This window comes from Sarcophilus harrisii, chromosome 1 (genome assembly GCF_902635505.1).
Source record: "Sarcophilus harrisii chromosome 1, mSarHar1.11, whole genome shotgun sequence".
NCBI classification, from domain to species: domain Eukaryota; kingdom Metazoa; phylum Chordata; class Mammalia; order Dasyuromorphia; family Dasyuridae; genus Sarcophilus; species Sarcophilus harrisii.
In genome coordinates this window covers 12,298,792-12,315,326 of record NC_045426.1, presented here as the reverse complement: position 1 = coordinate 12,315,326, position 16,535 = coordinate 12,298,792, and the positions used below count along the sequence as shown (strand labels likewise).

The window sequence follows — 16,535 nt, the reverse complement described above, 5'->3', positions numbered from 1 at the left end:
AAATCACAAAGTCTCAGTTTCTAATAACAAATCATCTACTTCACAGGTTTGTTGTAAGGAAGTTACTTGAGAAGTTACAAAGGATGGTATCAAAGTTAGAATTTCCTGGCATTTTAGCTATTACTAAATAACCATTAAAGCTGTATGTGGGCTAGGTTTTTGGCCCTAAGGAATGTGCTTAAATAAAATAGACTTTCACTTGAGTGTAATGAGATTAGCTCTTTTTTTTTTTTTTTTTTGAAAAACACTAAAATGTCAATGAGAGGTGTGTATTTTCTCTTTGAATTAGAACTATATTTAATAACTGTCATACCTAGTAATATGTTTTGCTTTACTTTAACAGCACAGAAAGCGTTACCTAAAGTAGTAACACAGGAACGTCATGAGACCACCCTTGAAAACATACCAGGAATCATGAAATTAATTCCATCCATACATTTTGCCTTAATTCAATGTCGTAAAGATTTAAATTTTATCAATACTACCACTTTCAGTACTGTTGTTGAAAAGCATATAAGTGAATATTTTAGGCGAGGTTTTGGGTTAGGTAGACGTAGAGAATTTGTCATGTATCCATATGACCCACGCTTAGATGATAGAAAATTCTTATATTCGGCTCCAAAAAACAAGTCACATGTTGACAGTTCCTTGCACAACTATATTTTCCAGTCTGAAACATATCAATTACCAGTTTGTAAAGTTAAGGAACTGATGGAAGAAAATAGGAAAGTTCATCAGTTTAGTCCAATTTCCGATTATGAAGGGCCTGAAGAAGAAGTGGACTTTTTAAAACTCAAACTTCGAAAGAGAAATAATAGCTCCAAGAATGACACTGTCACAATTGGAAAGAAATGGAAGCCGTCTAATTCTTGGGACTATGATCAGGACAGGCTTAAAGAACTGATTAATTTAATTCAGTGTAGGAAAAAAAATGTAGGTGGGGAGTCTGATACAGAAGACAGTAGAGACAAAACTGGTCTGAAAAGGAAGCCGGGGAATCATCCTGGAAATCTGAGGAAGCACCGAAAAGTCAGCGATTCTTCTGAAAATAGCAATTTATGTGAAGGTAACTTCTGATTTCCTCTGAAGCTTTGATGTTTGCTTGTTAGCACAGCCTGTTAGTTTCTCAACTTCTGTTGATATTTTTCTCCCTGTTTAATGACAGTTTATCTTTTTCTTTTTATCAGACATTTGTTTTTGGTCATTCCCAGCCCTCTTCCCGCTGGTAAAAACAAATCTGTGTAATGAAGTAGTGTGTAGATGAGCAAAACAATGGGTTTAGTTTTTTGTATTAAAAGGAGGAAAGTAAATGCAATTTGACTTTGGACATTCTAGCTCACTTTTAGTAATTAGATTTTTATAAACAGTGAGCATATATAGGGGATACCTTGCTCTATAGGAATAATGATGTATTGAAGAATCTGGCAGTAGGTTTCCTGATTTATAATAAGAAATCTGATTCTTGGCAACAGAACGTTTTGCAAGGGTCAATGTTAAAAAATTACCCATGCGTATGTATTGTAAATAAAAAGCAATAATAATTAAAAAAAAAAAAAAGAAATTTGATCCTTAATATGGTTCAACTTTCTCAAATTTAAAAAAAAGAAAAAAGAAATGACATCTTTTAATGCTAAACCCAAAAATTTGGTTTAATTTATTTTGGAAGTATTGTCACCTCTTCTTACACCAGTTAAAGATATACAGTCCAGGTCAATATTAAAATCTTGTTTTGTCTTAGAGTATGCTGATCAATTATTTTTTAAGAAAATTTTTTTTTTAACTTTAGCTTTTATAATACAACAAACTTGTTTTTCTCTATCAGACTTTTTATTAGATAGTAATTTTACTTTGTGCCTATGATTGTAAAGACTCAATATGGCAAAAATAATAGAATCGTAGATTTTCAGAATTAGAAAGTGACCTTAGAGCATCGAATCACAACATAGTATTTTCACCTTTTTTATTGTTTGCTTGCTTTTTGTTTTCTTGTTCCTTTTTGATCTGATTTTTCTGTGCAGCATGATAATTGTGAAAATAGGTATAGAAGAATTTCACATGTTTAACCTATATTGGATTACTTGTTGTCCACAGGAAGGGGGAGGGGGGTATGGGAGGTAGAAAAAATTTGGAACACAAAGTTTTGAAAGAGTGGATGTTGAAATCTATCTTTGCATGTATTTTGAAAGTAAAAAGTTATTAAAAAAAAAAGAAATAACCTCAGAGATCATCTGATCCGATTTGGAGCTGCACATCTTTGATAGGTGGTCATTCAAGTTAGTATTTTGATAATGTCCTTATCTTCCTCAATTTACGTTTGGACAGCTCTATGAACTAAGATAATTATTTTTTATGAAGCTGACATTTGCCTTTCTGAAACTTGCACCTCTTTTCTAATAATGTCCTTTGGGAACAAACAAAATATATCCAACTCTTTTGTTACATTGTATATTTTCAAACACTTTGTATATTTTGAGCTATTACTCAAGAAAGTTATTTCTGGTGTGTTGGAATGCGGGGATGGAGGTGAAGGGTAACCAACAGAGAACTAGTCCTTGTGTTAACCTTGAAATTTTCCTGTTAAGTGCCTTGTAGAATTGAAAACCTGTCAAAAGACATTTTGGTTTTGGATTGAGTAGTTTTAGGAAATCACATTTGTATTATAGCTAAGTTAAAATGTAAGAAGAAGAATTTTTTATGTAAATAGTCTTTATATTCTGGCCTTCCTATGTTAATCATCAGCATGTATTTTATAAAGATAAAAAGTTGACTCTAACTGAATTCCTGTTTATTTAATTTATACCCTATTGTTTGTATTACATGTTTAATTTTTAATTTTTCATGTTGGTCAAGAATTTATTATCATTATTTTGAAATTTCAATTGAATTATGTTTTTCTTATTCTCTTCCCCTTCTTTTCTTCTAGCTTCTCCACATTCTGTTTTCTCACTTATCAGTGGATTTGGTGGACACGATACTGATTTGAGACAGCAAGATAGTTCTGACTCTGGCATTACTGACACTCGGGCCCTGATTAAGTTGCTTTTAGAAACTCTAACTAGTTCAAGAAATTTGGATCCAACGTTGGCTTATTCTGTCAATCAAGCCTTAGGAAACATGGATGAAACTAGGGATGATCTAAGGTCAAAGCAGGAGTATGAATTAATTTCTGCACAGAACAAGGAAGAATATGAGCAGCCAAGTTGTACAAAAGTAGAAAATATAAATTGTAAAGAACCCAAAAGTCCGATTGTCTTAGAAGCTGATGCCTCTTCTTTAAAGTATCCCATTGATGTTGACCTAAGAGTCTCCTCTAGTGAAGTTGGCTCTGACTCCAAGCTCCATTTCAAAGAAGTAAGCAATGTGCGATATGTTTAAAAATGAATGCAATTATCCTTGTACTATGGATTGTTAACTTATTGCATGTGGCACAAGAGAATATCTCTCGCCTTGGGATATAACTTCTGGGTTCAAGTCCTTTGAGAATTATTGCGTGCACATTACTTGAGAATTTTTTAATGCAATTTGAATTTTACTAGAAAGATAGTGATTTTCTGTATGGGAAGGACAGGACTAAACCTTTTCTTTCTTTCTCTCCTGTTTTTCCCTATTCATAGAGGTTGTTGTCCAAGATGATTAGAGGGGAAGAGGGATAGATAAAAGAGTTACACTTAATGCCTTGAGGCTCAGATGAAATACAACTCTAGAATAGTGAACGAACTGGAAGATATGATTGCTGCCAGTTAGATTTGAAAAATCATGGGGAATGAGAAATTATGGAGGAGAGGCTTAGGAAAAAAATGTGTCCAGGTTTAAAATTTTTTGGTAAGATAAATAATGTTTCTCATGGCAGAATTCTAGATGTAGTTTAAAAAAATAATTACTGCTATCTTTTAGTTATGTCGGCCCTCCGCCCACAATGACCCACCAACCCATTCTTTGTAACAAAGAACAAAATAGGGGGAGAAAAGGGACACAAAAAGCAGTTCCTCAAGACTAACCCAATGCTGAGTCTGATAGGCCATCCTTCCTTCCATTCCCCACGTCTGCAAGGAGGTGCATTTTCTTTTCTTTAGAATGTATTGTTTGAATGGAATGGTGAGTGACCATCTGGATATGGAAGATGGTGATCCCAAAAAAGTCAATATTGCTTCCCTCAATAACTTGATTCCCTTTTTTAACAGAACTTCTAACTTCTAACTTACCTAGCATTTAGTGTAGGATTTGATATATTTTTCATTCTCTTTGTGAACAGAATTAAGTGGTTTGGGTTACAAAATGCAGTATAGTCAGGTGGATTAAAATTTATTAAATATTGGTATGTGAAAAGTAATTATATTCCACGCATATACATACAAGACAGGTGAAAAATAATTCTGTATAAACATACATCTGTGTATATGTATATGCATGTATACATATATGTATACATACATCCTCGTATTTGCCCCTCCCCGCCTTTTATATACATTAGCTCCACTACAGCCACATATGCACATATGATACAAGAATGGGGTGGGGGGGAAAGGGGTGGAGAAGTTGGTACTGGAGGTGAATGTGAAGAAAGCTAGGAACCTTTTTGTGTCATCTTGGAGAAGATGATCCCAATTGCAGTGCCCTACATATCCATGTTTGGCCATGTTTGTTTTAATTTAATTTTTATTTTTTAATGTTTTCCACAAAGGCACAAACTATTGCTGTAGCACAGAGCTGCCGAGAGAGCTAGCCAAGGTGCTGATTAACAGTTATTATTTAAAACTACCTCAGTACTTGGTACATAATAGGCACCTAATAAGTATTTTTATTGATTGATAAATGTAAGAAACTACTCTTGGGTTTATTTAAAAAAAAAAAAAAAGGTCAGAAGTTAAGGTGTGGTTCAATGATGGCATTGTTTTTTTTGTGTTTTGTGAGTCTGCATCAGCTCTGATGTGGTCAGAAAAGGGCATACAGTGCTCTGATGTATATGGGGCCTCCTACAGATTGGGGGCCTGCAGATGGCTCCTCTGCCTTTTCCCCCTGGTTAGAGGGAAAGCTTGGGACGCCTCAGGCCTTCCTGGGCCTTGTATCAAGAAGGCTGTAGAGGAGCCTTAGAAGGACAGCCCAGTGTTGGAGGGCCGTGGAGCGTTGAAGTTCAGAGAGGGACAGGAAAGCTGTGCTTGGCTCTGATCCCAGAAGTCCAGAGAGAGCCAAATTTAGATTTGATAACAAGGAAGGTATGGGCCCATCAAACAGTTTGTTGTTGAGTCCTGTGGTTTCTTATTGGGTCACAGAACTCCCAGTTTGAAAATTGTACTCCATCTGTGGATGTACGTAACTTACTGGCAATTAGGTAATCTTGGATATTGAAATTAAAAGACAGAGCAAATACATATTAAAGGCAAAGCATAAACTTATGTTTTTATGATCTGTATTGGTCATGTTAACAGGACACTCCCTTCAGCTATCAAGGCCATACCCAGGGAGGCCTGGAGAGAACATTGTCTCATGGGAGGTCTCTGATCAAAACTGAACAATGACTTGTTGTAGTTGGAAACCAAAGCATGACAGTACATTTAGGTATACTTTATTAGGTATGGGCATTTAAAAAAATAAATTGGAATGATGAATTTGATATGACCAGTAAAAGAAACCAGAGATGAGATCAGTGGCTTGGAGTCAGAGCACACCAGCATTATCAAAATATTTTCAATGAAAATGTTTTTTTAATCAGAGAAAGACAAAATGACAAACTGGAATGAAAGTGTTGTTGATATTTTAAAAGCAATCTGATTTTAATGTAGCCTCCTTAAGGGAGGTTCTCATAGTATGAATCAAAGCACCTTATATTACATTGGAATACAGATTAGATGAAAAATGGCATATTTCAACATTAAATACATACAGTTCTTTGGACATAACAGCTTTCCCATCACAGTTTTGATTTATTATAAGCATAAAAAATTAAATGGGATTTTTTTGGGAAGGATTGCAGAAGCCAAGGCCAGGAGACAATACAGAAAAAGTTCAGAAACTCAGAAATACGTAGAATATATGCATAGCATTGTATAATATCAAGACAAAAGAAAAGGAAATCTGGAAAACTGAAAGACTTTGTTTTCTGTTATGGAGGGAAGGCCAAAATTTTTATGGGAATTTTCTACATCTTTGTGATGTTATGCCCCCAACCCCTATGATGTGAAAGGGATAACTATACAGCTATTTCACCTCTTAGACTTTTCAATAAATAACAGATTGGCTCTTTATTTCATTAATGCTTACCTTTAGTTCACATTCCTTTATATTGTGACCACTTCCTGTAAATGAAAGCCAAATATATATACTCAATCCCTAGTTACAGTTTTTCAAATAATTGATAAAAATTTTAATTGGCATTAATGAACTGTTATTTGAAATTGATACTACTAGTCTACATGGATGGCTCATGCAGGTGGAAAAGATCTAGCTTTTGTAAAATGGTGAAGAATACAAATATGCACTGAGAAAATAGGTTTTATATAGATGGAAATATTTTCAAATTACTCCCTCTAAAATGCATTTTATTTTGTTTGCTTGTTTGTTTTAGGGAAATAACAATAATACTTACCTAAACAATTCTTTTAACTAGGGAAAGTATAAGGCAAGAGGGCCATAGCCTTATTAATTTTAAAGATTTTTGTTAGGGTTCATTTTTGAAAAAATTGGCTAAATATTACTGTGAGAAAACAATTTTTGCCATTGATGCTTTGAGTATGTACATTAAATTGGATGTTTTGATTTGCTTGATTTTTAGGATCCAAAAAGTAGTAGTATGAATAATTTTGATCATTACAACTTGGGTACTACCGCATCTGTTGAACATGGCAGCCGTAAACATCACTCTCACTCACGTAATGCCATGGAGGGTGGAATGCATTGGAAACTAATTCCAATTACAGGTAAGAGCTAAGTATATTGACACTTGGAGTTTCCTGAAGTCAAGTGAAGTAAATATTTAGTTTTCTAAAGGTGTGCAATTTTCCTGGTTTTGCCTCTTGGCTCTTTTTTTTTTTTTTTTTTTTTTTTTCTGAATGTATTCCATTTCTAATAAAATATTAAGTGGTGTCTTGTGTGTAGATTTTTACAGCTTTGTAAGACTTGGTTCATGCAATAGAGATAGGGAATGCTCATCTCATTGAGTAGGTCACGTGTTGCTGGTGACTCTTTGACAATACATTGCTCCCAAATGTGTTAGGTGTCTACCACTAAGTCAGGCACTCATAGATACCAAGGAGCCAAAGCACTGTGGTCTTGATTGTGGAGAGTAACATGCAAGTTCTCTGAAAAAAAGATGACAGAAGTCTTGTTTTTAATAAAGGTTCCATATAAGTCCTTACTTATACCATGAAATAGCTTCTCATTTTAGAACAAGTTCACCAAATCAAGTTGGGGATAGTTTAGCTTGAAATCCTCTGATTGGAATGAAATTGTTTTCTGAATGGAGAAAGTCATCGTAGAGAAATATTTTTACATTTTGATGACTTTACATAGTGAAATTGAATTGAGAGCCAGGAAGTAGTTCAGTGCAAGCTAAAAGAACAGTCACTTTTTAGTCTGGAGATTGAAGCTTCATTATTGCTATGCTGTGGATGTATTTACCTTTGATATCCTTGACGAAAATGAGGTTCTTGTTTTTCTTTCTTTAAGTTGGTCTGGTGTTAGTTGCTCTTACCCTACATCCTCTTTTTACTCTTTATTGTTAGTTCTTATAAATCTTTTCAAGGAAAATGGCATCTTTCCAGAAAGAGTGACTAGCTATGATGTAGCCGTTGCTCATACAAAGGGATGCTGAGTCTGACTTCCTCTGGGATTGAAATCACTGTCAGGGCTTGACCAGAAAGGAAGAGACCCTAGGACATAGGCAGAGGAGGGCGCGCTGCCCACTCCTGAGAGAGAATGTAAAGCTGGGTTCACTGACTGAAAACAAGAGGATTGTTTGGACCGGTTGTTACTTTGCTATCTCGATTTTCTTCAGGTGAATTCTCTGTGATTTCCCCATTTCTTTTTGGAAAATCATTTGGAGAATGTCTGAATGTCAGCTTCTAGGCTTTAATAGTAAATGTAACCTCCTTAGGTGGAAGGGAACAATGGGACATCTTATCTAAATCTTATACATTAGGAAAATACGACAGGATTATTTTAAGCAATATTTTATAGTATTTGTAAGCTTTTAGTTTGTCTGAAAGGTGCTAAATGGATTTACTAGATATCTTTGGAGAAAGTCCACAAATGCTAACTGCTGCTTTCTCCCAGGAGGGAATGCAAGAAGTCCAGAAGATCAACTTGGGGAGCATGAGGATAACCAGACACCAGGTGAGCAGGCAGTGGATTTGCTTTGTTCTCTCCCCCACAGTGTGCCCAACTCCAGGACTGCTGCCTGCATTTTTGGGCCTTAATAACCTTATAGGAGGGCATTTTGAGTGGGTCCTTAAGTGATAAGAGGTGATGAAAGACCACCCGTACAATTTGTACAATAACCATCAGCTAATGTCAGATATATTTAGAGGAATTTTTTCAGGAAGTATCTGAATTTTCTTAAGGGTTACAGTTCTTTCATCTGTAGCAGATTGTCTCTAGTGTTAACAGCACAAAAGAACACTCATTCTGCTGAGAATTGATGACAGAACATGAAGTCATTATAGCATTTGCTTTAAGTACTTTTTTTTTTTAATTGACAGATGTTTTAAGTTCTTCCTCTTGTAATTAAATTTTTTTTAAAAGTAGAATTGGACTTTCTATGTCCCAGCTTTTCAATTTCATCTGAGAGGTGGGGTTTTTTGGCTTTTTTTTTTTTCTTTTTTGGTTTGTTTGCTTTTGTTTTAATTTTTGTTCTCTAATTCAGTCTGGCTCTAGTATGTGGGATATGCATATGTATCTGTACGCGCGCGCGCGCGCGTGTGTGTGTGTGTATAGTTATAAAATTACAGCTGAACTCAATTTCTTTGGTTAATTTTGGAAGTAGTTGTAGAATATGTTCTCAGTATTTCATAGTGGACTTTTTATTGTGTTGCTTTTTTTTTTCTTTTTTGGTTTGTTTGCTTTTGTTTTAATTTTTGTTCTCTAATTCAGTCTGGCTCTAGTATGTGGGATATGCATATGTATCTGTACGCATATATGTGTGTGTGTATGTGTATGTAGTTATAAAATTACAGCTGTCTGAACTCAATTTCTTCTGGTTAATTTTGGAAGTAGTTGTAGAATATGTTCTCTCATTATTTCATAGTGGACCTTTTATTGTGTTTCATTTTTTTTTTTTCTTTTTTGGTTTGTTTGCTTTTGTTTTAATTTTTGTTCTCTAATTCAGTCTGGCTCTGGTATGTGAGATATGCATATGTATCTGTCCGCATGTATGTGTGTGTGTGTGTGTGTGTGTGTGTGTGTGTGTATAGTTATAAAATTACAGCTATCTGAACTCAATTTCTTCTGGTTAATTTTGGAAGTAGTTGTAGAATATGTTCTCTCTAAGTATTTCATAGTGGACCTTTTATTGTGTTGCATTTTTTTTTCTTTTTTGGTTTGTTTGCTTTTGTTTTAATTTTTGTTCTCTAATTCAGTCTGGCTCTGGTATGTGGGATATGCATATGTATCTGTACGCATGTATGTGTGTGTGTGTGTGTGTGTGTGTGTGTATAGTTATAAAATTACAGCTATCTGAACTCAATTTTTTCTGGTTAATTTTGGAGAAGTAGTTGTAGAATATGTTCTCTCTAAGTATTTCATAGTAGACCTTTTATTGTGTTGCATTTTTTTTTTTCTTTTTTGGTTTGTTTGCTTTTGTTTTAAATTTTGTTCTCTAATTCAGTCTGGCTCTGGTATGTGGGATATGCATTTGTATCTGTACACATGTGTGTGTGTGTGTGTGTGTAGTTATAAAATTACAGCTATCTGAACTCAATTTTTTCTGGTTAATTTTGGAAGTAGTTGTAGAATATGTTCTCTCTAAGTATTTCATAGTGGACCTTTTATTGTGTTGCATTTCTTTTTTCTTTTTTGGTTTGTTTGCTTTTGTTTTAATTTTTGTTCTCTAATTCAGTCTGGCTCTGGTATGTGGGATATGCATATGTATCTGTACACATATATGTGTGTGTGTATGTGTATATAGTTATAAAATTACAGCTGTCTGAACTCATTTTCTCCTGGTTAATTTTAGAAGTAGTTGTAGAATGTGTTCTCTCTTAGTATCTCATGGTGGACCTTTTATTATGTTGCCTTTTTTTTTTTTTTTCTTTCTGGTACTTTGCTTCAGTATCAACTTCTGCTTTGGAGGAAAAGGACTCAAGTGATTTTATGGTTTGAACAGACTTTGGTAGTGATCACTTCTCTTGGAACATTTTTTAACTCTTTTCTTTGGGAAAACCTTTAGATTCTTAATGTAGGCACAGTAAGAAGATTAGACGTAACATAGTACATCTCAAGGTTCTTTTCCTGGAAAAGAAATAACAGCCATGTTAAATGGGATCATACTTGAACACTCCTGTGGTTCTTACCTAGGGATTGTGCCCCCCAAAATAGTGATTCTGCCGTTAGAGAAATTATACTTTTGTATAATTTGTTTATATACTTTTCTTCTTTGATTGAATATTCACACAGATACTTTTGTTAAGTAATAAAATACCACAGAATTGTGCTGTTTACCACAGTGAAATTAGTATGTTTCTTAACTCTTGGAATTATTATGAAGAAAGAGCTTTGCAAAGCGTAAAGTATAATAGAAATATGAGCTGCAGTTGTTCTATACTGTTTTATATTGTTTGTGAATATGGGAGAGACAAAGACCACTCAGGGTTTTGGAGCTGGAGGAACTGGGTTGGGATTCTGGTTCTGACCCTTCTGCTCTATTATTTTTGCCAAATTGTTCCACCCACTTTTCTTGGTTGAACTTCGATGGCCTCTGAGGAGCTTCCAGTTTTAAGTCATGAACTTGTAAGGCATTCTGTGTTTTAGAGAATAATTATGAAGAAAATCTTTTGAATTGGATAAAATTTTTTATCCAGTGAAAGTAGCTTAATAATAAAATCCTATTGCATTTCAGACTTAATGTTGCTTCTCTATAAGTGAAGAATTAGTCTTATTTCTTAATCTTAAATTGATTTTCCACAAATCTGCAAAATTATTTTGATTTTCAAGACTATTTCTTAAACCACAAACCTAACAACATATAGATTAAAGTAAATATAATTCATCTCAGTTGCTTCAAAATTGTATTCCAAATAGAGAAAGCATATTGTTGTAATATGCATATGTAATATGCAATTCTAGATGTACAATAGGTAAGTGCTAATTTGAACAGGGAGTTATTATGTGGTTAAACTATTTTGAAAGAATTTGATGAAACTGAGGGCTTTGATTTGAAGATCTTCTATTTCATAGACAGACATCTACTAGGATTAACAATTTATTAACATTTGCCACCAGTTAAGAGAACTGCAGTTACTGAAAGCTTTTTGAAATGGTCAGGGATTGATATTTCACTCGTGAAAATAAAGCTCAATCTATGTGGTTAGTCAGTAATGTTCTTAAAAGGCTACTATGTGCCGGGCATTGTGCTAAGTGCTGGGTATACAAATAGGAAGGAAGAAGAAAGACATTCTCTTGTCAAAGAGAAGAGCTATAAGCTGAAAAGCCGTTGGGGATGGGTAGAAAAGGAGATGTCTGACTGGAGCTCCCTCCTTACATGGAGCTTTTGGGGTTCTTGGCTACTCCCCCCAGTCAGAGGAGGAGAAGGTGATGAAACATGTGTGATAGCAGAGCCCAATGGATCCTGAAGGATGTTGAAGTGTTTTTGGTGACAAGGTTCTGGGGATATGGTAGAGAAGGCAGAAAAGCACTGACACTCAGTGCAGCTGGGTTGGCAGGGAACATTTTAAAGAGCCTACTAACTGACATGCTACTAGTGATGTAACGACAAAAGGAAACAGTCCCTAGTCTCAAGAAGCCAATATTCTACTGATAGAAAACAGTGTTTGTGAGATAAATAACTATCCCAAATATACAATTTTGGAAAAGAATATGAAGTTGATTCTTGAATGTACTTGGAACTTCTTTTTTTTTAAGCCTTTATAGAGTGATGCTTGTATTTTTATAATCATGTAAAAAGCAGCATTTTCCATTGAAAACATTTTTCAAACTCTGAAATGTGGGTGTATACTGTATAGCATTTCACTTAAGGTAATCTTTTCTTCACTGGGAACATATCAAAACGTGTTTAAAAAGTGCTTCATCTTTTTTGGAGGTTTTTCTAGGTCAGTTTATTTAGAAACATGTCACACAAAATTTTATTTAACAAAGTGGACATTTTATTATGTTAACCTGGTAGTTGTCTCAATGCTTAAGTATTACTGATAGAGATGACCATAGCTTTCATGGCTTGGCAAACACCAAAAGAACCGAGCAGATCTGCTTAAAGAATGGCATCTCGGCACCAACCCTGTCTGCTGTGGATGCCAAACTTGCGTGTTCTCTCCCACTCAAAAATGAAAATGGCAAAATGCCATTTCCTCTATTGCTCAGAATTGCTATTTTGATAGAATTTGGAGTCCAGCCATATGTAGGACAACTAGAATATGACTGAGATTCGCACTTGGAATTTAATTTTTTTTTTCTAGGTACCTACTGCTGTGACTCAAATTAGAATGAGAAGTGCTTGGTTTTAGATATAAAGTAATGTTGAAAAATTTCCCAATTTTTGGGACAAAGGATGGTTTGATTTAAATTGCCTAATGTGCCATTTGGCACTGAGGAGGGGGGGCTTTATTACAGGGTAAAGAAGAATAACTTACAGTCTTCCTTAAAATTCTTCCAATTATTTTTATTTTTATTTGTTAATCTTTTTGGTTTGCTCTTATAATAATCAACTTTTCCTATGTAGGTATGAAATCCCTGGAAGAACAGCTGGTGTGTCTACCACCGGAGGATGCCTTTCCTAACGATCCCCGGGTAATAAATAGGCAGAAGAGCTCTGATGACCAGTGTCCATACTCTTCATTTTCAGACACAGTAAAGGGAAAACCAGAAAATAGAACACTCACAAGTCAGGGGATGAAAATGGAGGAGCAGTGTGTGCTAGCCACAGAGAATCCTTTGGCAGCCACACATGCATTGAGTGGAACCACAGAAAATACAATGTTAGAAGAATATAATTTATTTTCAAGGAAAATAGAAGAGATTTTGAAACAAAAAAACATTTCATATGTCAGTCGAATTTCTACACCTTCCTTCTCAGCACAAGAAAAAATAACTAGACTTTCTGCATATGTATGTTCTGAAGCCTCTGAAATTAGTATTCAGGACTTTGTAAATGGCTTACATGAAAAATTGAACATTATCATTGCCAAAACGTTATCCTGTGGCCGGCACACACCTACAATTTGTATTAGTCCTGAAGATAGTTGTACAAAGGTAGGGTTGAATATTCCAACAAGTCAGGCTACACAAGTTTCTTCAAGTGACTTCAACACTGAACGAGGACCAGAATCTCACCGTCATCATTCTATGCAGAAAGAGACCGACTCTCATGAGCAGCCTTCTTCGACCACGTTGGGTTTGACTGAAGTAGAAATGGATCAAGTTCACCAGGTTCCAGAACCCATACGGACGCCTGACCAAACTACTTCTAATGAGGGTACCCTGGAATCAATGGAAAAAGAAATTTCCAAAGCACCCAATGATATAAACATTTCCACTCAGCCATCTTTGTCAAATTTTATTAGCCAGTTAGAGCCAGAAGTGTTTAACAGCTTGGTAAAAATCATGAAAGATGTCCAGAAAAATACCGTGAAATTCTATATTCATGAAGAAGAAGAAAGTATGCTTTGCAAAGAAATAAAGGTAAATACACTTGAAAAAATTGCAGAGATAAGAATATACAAACATGGGTTTGTTTTAGATAAAGAACTTGAAATCAGAAATTCTTTAAGTCAGATTCTTAATTTTCTTAATAATAATTTCTTCCTACAAATTAATGCTATTTTGTCACAATGCTTTAAACTCTTGTAAAGCTATTTTAAACTTTTCTCTAGGTTTTTTCTCTACAGAGATTTAAAAAAAAAAAAAAACCTTTAAAAATAATAATCCAGTGATAGACTTTGTTTTATATAAGTTGTGACAGTTTTTTAAGTATATAAGATAATACCATGGTCTTTTACATTTGTGTGTTTTTAACTTATTCAAGCATTCATATGATTTTATTTTCAGTAACCTCATTTTCACTTTTGCATTGACAGCCATTTACATTCCAGGCTGTTCACAGTAGAGAAAAAAAATGAGAGATGCTGGGTCCAGCCACTGTCCTGCCTCTTCCCTTCCCATGCTGCCCTGCTCTTGAGTTTCCAGGCCAGGGCTGAGTCCACTTGACTCACTCTTGAGGCAGCTGGGGAGACTAAAGGAACCTTAGAAGATGTTGGCCCCCTTACCCCTGTTTTTCCTCTGAGTTCTTCTGACATAACAGGGCTGGCCCTGGTCCTGCCCCTCTCGTTCCCACAGAGCTCTCCTTTGCTTTGTGTTTAATGGGTCATTTCATGGTTACTATGTTGGGAAAAGTGCATGTTATTAATGTTTTGTTCTACGGAATTATACCCAGAAAAGTTTATTTTTAGTCATTTCTAGTAAAAAATTCTAGTTCTTTGGGGGTTGCAGGAAACTTAATTCCCTCTTTCTTATCAATTCAATATAGGGAAAGGTTTGTGTTTTTGATTAATGTGCCTTTTACAGGAAGGGTGATACCTGTGAGCCCTGGGATTGATTGTATTGCACATCTTTAAATTAGTTTTGTCATTTTTATAGTTGATCTTTCTGGAGACAAACTGATTTCATTTTACTTTTTGACCTTGGGAGTATTCATTTAATGAAGAAAATAAAAATTGTTCTCCCAACCCTTTCATTTACGAAAACTTATTATCCTTAAAGTGAAAGGCAGCATTGAGCAAGCCCTGAAGTCAGGAGACCCATAGTGTTCTACCTCTGGGACTTTGAGCAAGAGTCCCCTGTTCTTTGTTGATCTGCTTCTTTGTAGGGAGTTCCCACACCAGAACCTCTCAGCATTAAAGAAGTAACTGGGTCAGTCAGTGAACATAGGAAATGTTCTTTAGAGGAATTATTTTCTGGTTCTAAGAAGGTAGATAACCTTCCCATATTGAATAGATTTATCAAAAATTATCCTTTCACTCTTAAAAATCTCAATAAATTGAAATCATTTTTTGAACTTGGCTTTGAGGAGAAATTAGCAAAAATTGAGGGGGATTCTTTTCAAGGATTTATCCCCTCTAAAGGAAAGGAAAATTCCAGGAGGAATATTATAGAATTTAGTGCTAGGCTAATGTGATTCAGATTTCTTTCTTTTAGAGCTACATTGGTATAAACTTTAACTGGTGTTGATGATGACCTTATGACATCATCAAACACCTCTAATTGTCAGATTTAACTCTAATCTTTTATTTTATGAGGATAAAAATGCACTAGGCAGAAGACCTCTGATGACCAGTGTCCATACTCTTCATTTTCAGACACAGTAAAGGGAAAACCAGAAAATAGAACACTCACAAGTCAGGGGATGAAAATGGAGGAGCAGTGTGTGCTAGCCACAGAGAATCCTTTGGCAGCCACACATGCATTGAGTGGAACCACAGAAATTCTTATTGTTATTAATGTTATTTATGTTAATTTAATGTTTTTAAATTCCTTTTGGCTTATCTGTTACATAAAACATGCTACTTGAATGGAGTACTCCTACATGTTAAGGCATTAGCTACATAAAACATTTATAGTGTCTTAAACTTTTAGTTTGTTTTATAGTTATAAAGTTCTTTACATACTTGAGGCCATAATACAGTTGGTAATCTTTTAAAAAACCCAAGACTCATAGAACATGAGTTGACTTTTTCAGTGTGATTGGATTATTAGTAAATGGCAGAGCCAGAACTGAAACCTGTGCTGTTTCCACTCCACACGCTGTTTTCCAGTTGGCCCCCAGGTATGGTTGCTGCTGGGATACTGCTGGGGTGATTGGAAGTAGACCTCAGAGTCAAACTCTTTTCCCTACTTTCCCCCACTTGCCTGAGGAAAAAGGAATCAAGCAAGAATTGAGAAATAGGATAGTTGTTAGGACTTGGGGTATTAGGATGGCATGGAGGTGATTGATAGGGCTTTAATGACTAAAATTACCAAAAAATAGCAAATAGATTGTTTGCTTCTTTTTCCCCATGTAGCCTAATGGATTTTAAGGATTGGAATCAGAAAACTTTAGTCTCTTCCTCACGTTGCATTTTTGTTGTTCTGTCATGAGACAAATAATTACATGTTTTGTAATTATTTATATAACTGGCAAACAGAAAACTTGGTGAGTTTTGAAACTTTCAAGTGGTTCCTTAAGAAAAGTTGCTTCTAAGTGAGGAGAAGGAGGTTTTAGTCCTTGCCTTTCCTCTGGCCTTGGGTTCCTCTATTTGTCAAGGGGTAGATTCTGATGTTTGATACTTCACTGAACATTTCATAAGTAGGTCTATGCAACTTTTCGTGATCTTGGGGTT

The 16,535-nt window shown here is 35.1% G+C and overlaps 1 protein-coding gene and 1 long non-coding RNA gene across 8 annotated transcripts in view; one reads left to right on the top strand and one right to left on the bottom strand.

Moving 5' to 3' along the window:
* Positions 1-16,535, top strand: part of TASOR (transcription activation suppressor) — a 96,454-nt gene that overhangs the window by 48,031 nt on the left and 31,888 nt on the right. For 6 of the 7 annotated variants that reach the window (XM_031952204.1, XM_031952192.1, XM_031952200.1 and 3 more), the window contains exons 14-18: positions 344-1,066; positions 2,924-3,351; positions 6,770-6,914; positions 8,269-8,328; positions 12,884-13,842. In XM_031952204.1, coding sequence (XP_031808064.1) covers positions 344-1,066; positions 2,924-3,351; positions 6,770-6,914; positions 8,269-8,328; positions 12,884-13,842 — 2,315 coding nt within the window. The remainder of the gene's footprint in view (positions 1-343; positions 1,067-2,923; positions 3,352-6,769; positions 6,915-8,268; positions 8,329-12,883; positions 13,843-16,535) is intronic. The other variant, XM_031952181.1, reaches the window with a different exon arrangement.
* On the bottom strand, positions 12,885-15,631 carry LOC116421561. Its single transcript, XR_004231971.1, has 2 exons — positions 15,481-15,631; positions 12,885-12,971 (listed from the first exon to the last, which is right to left on the bottom strand). It is a non-coding gene; the product is annotated as an uncharacterized LOC116421561 (long non-coding RNA).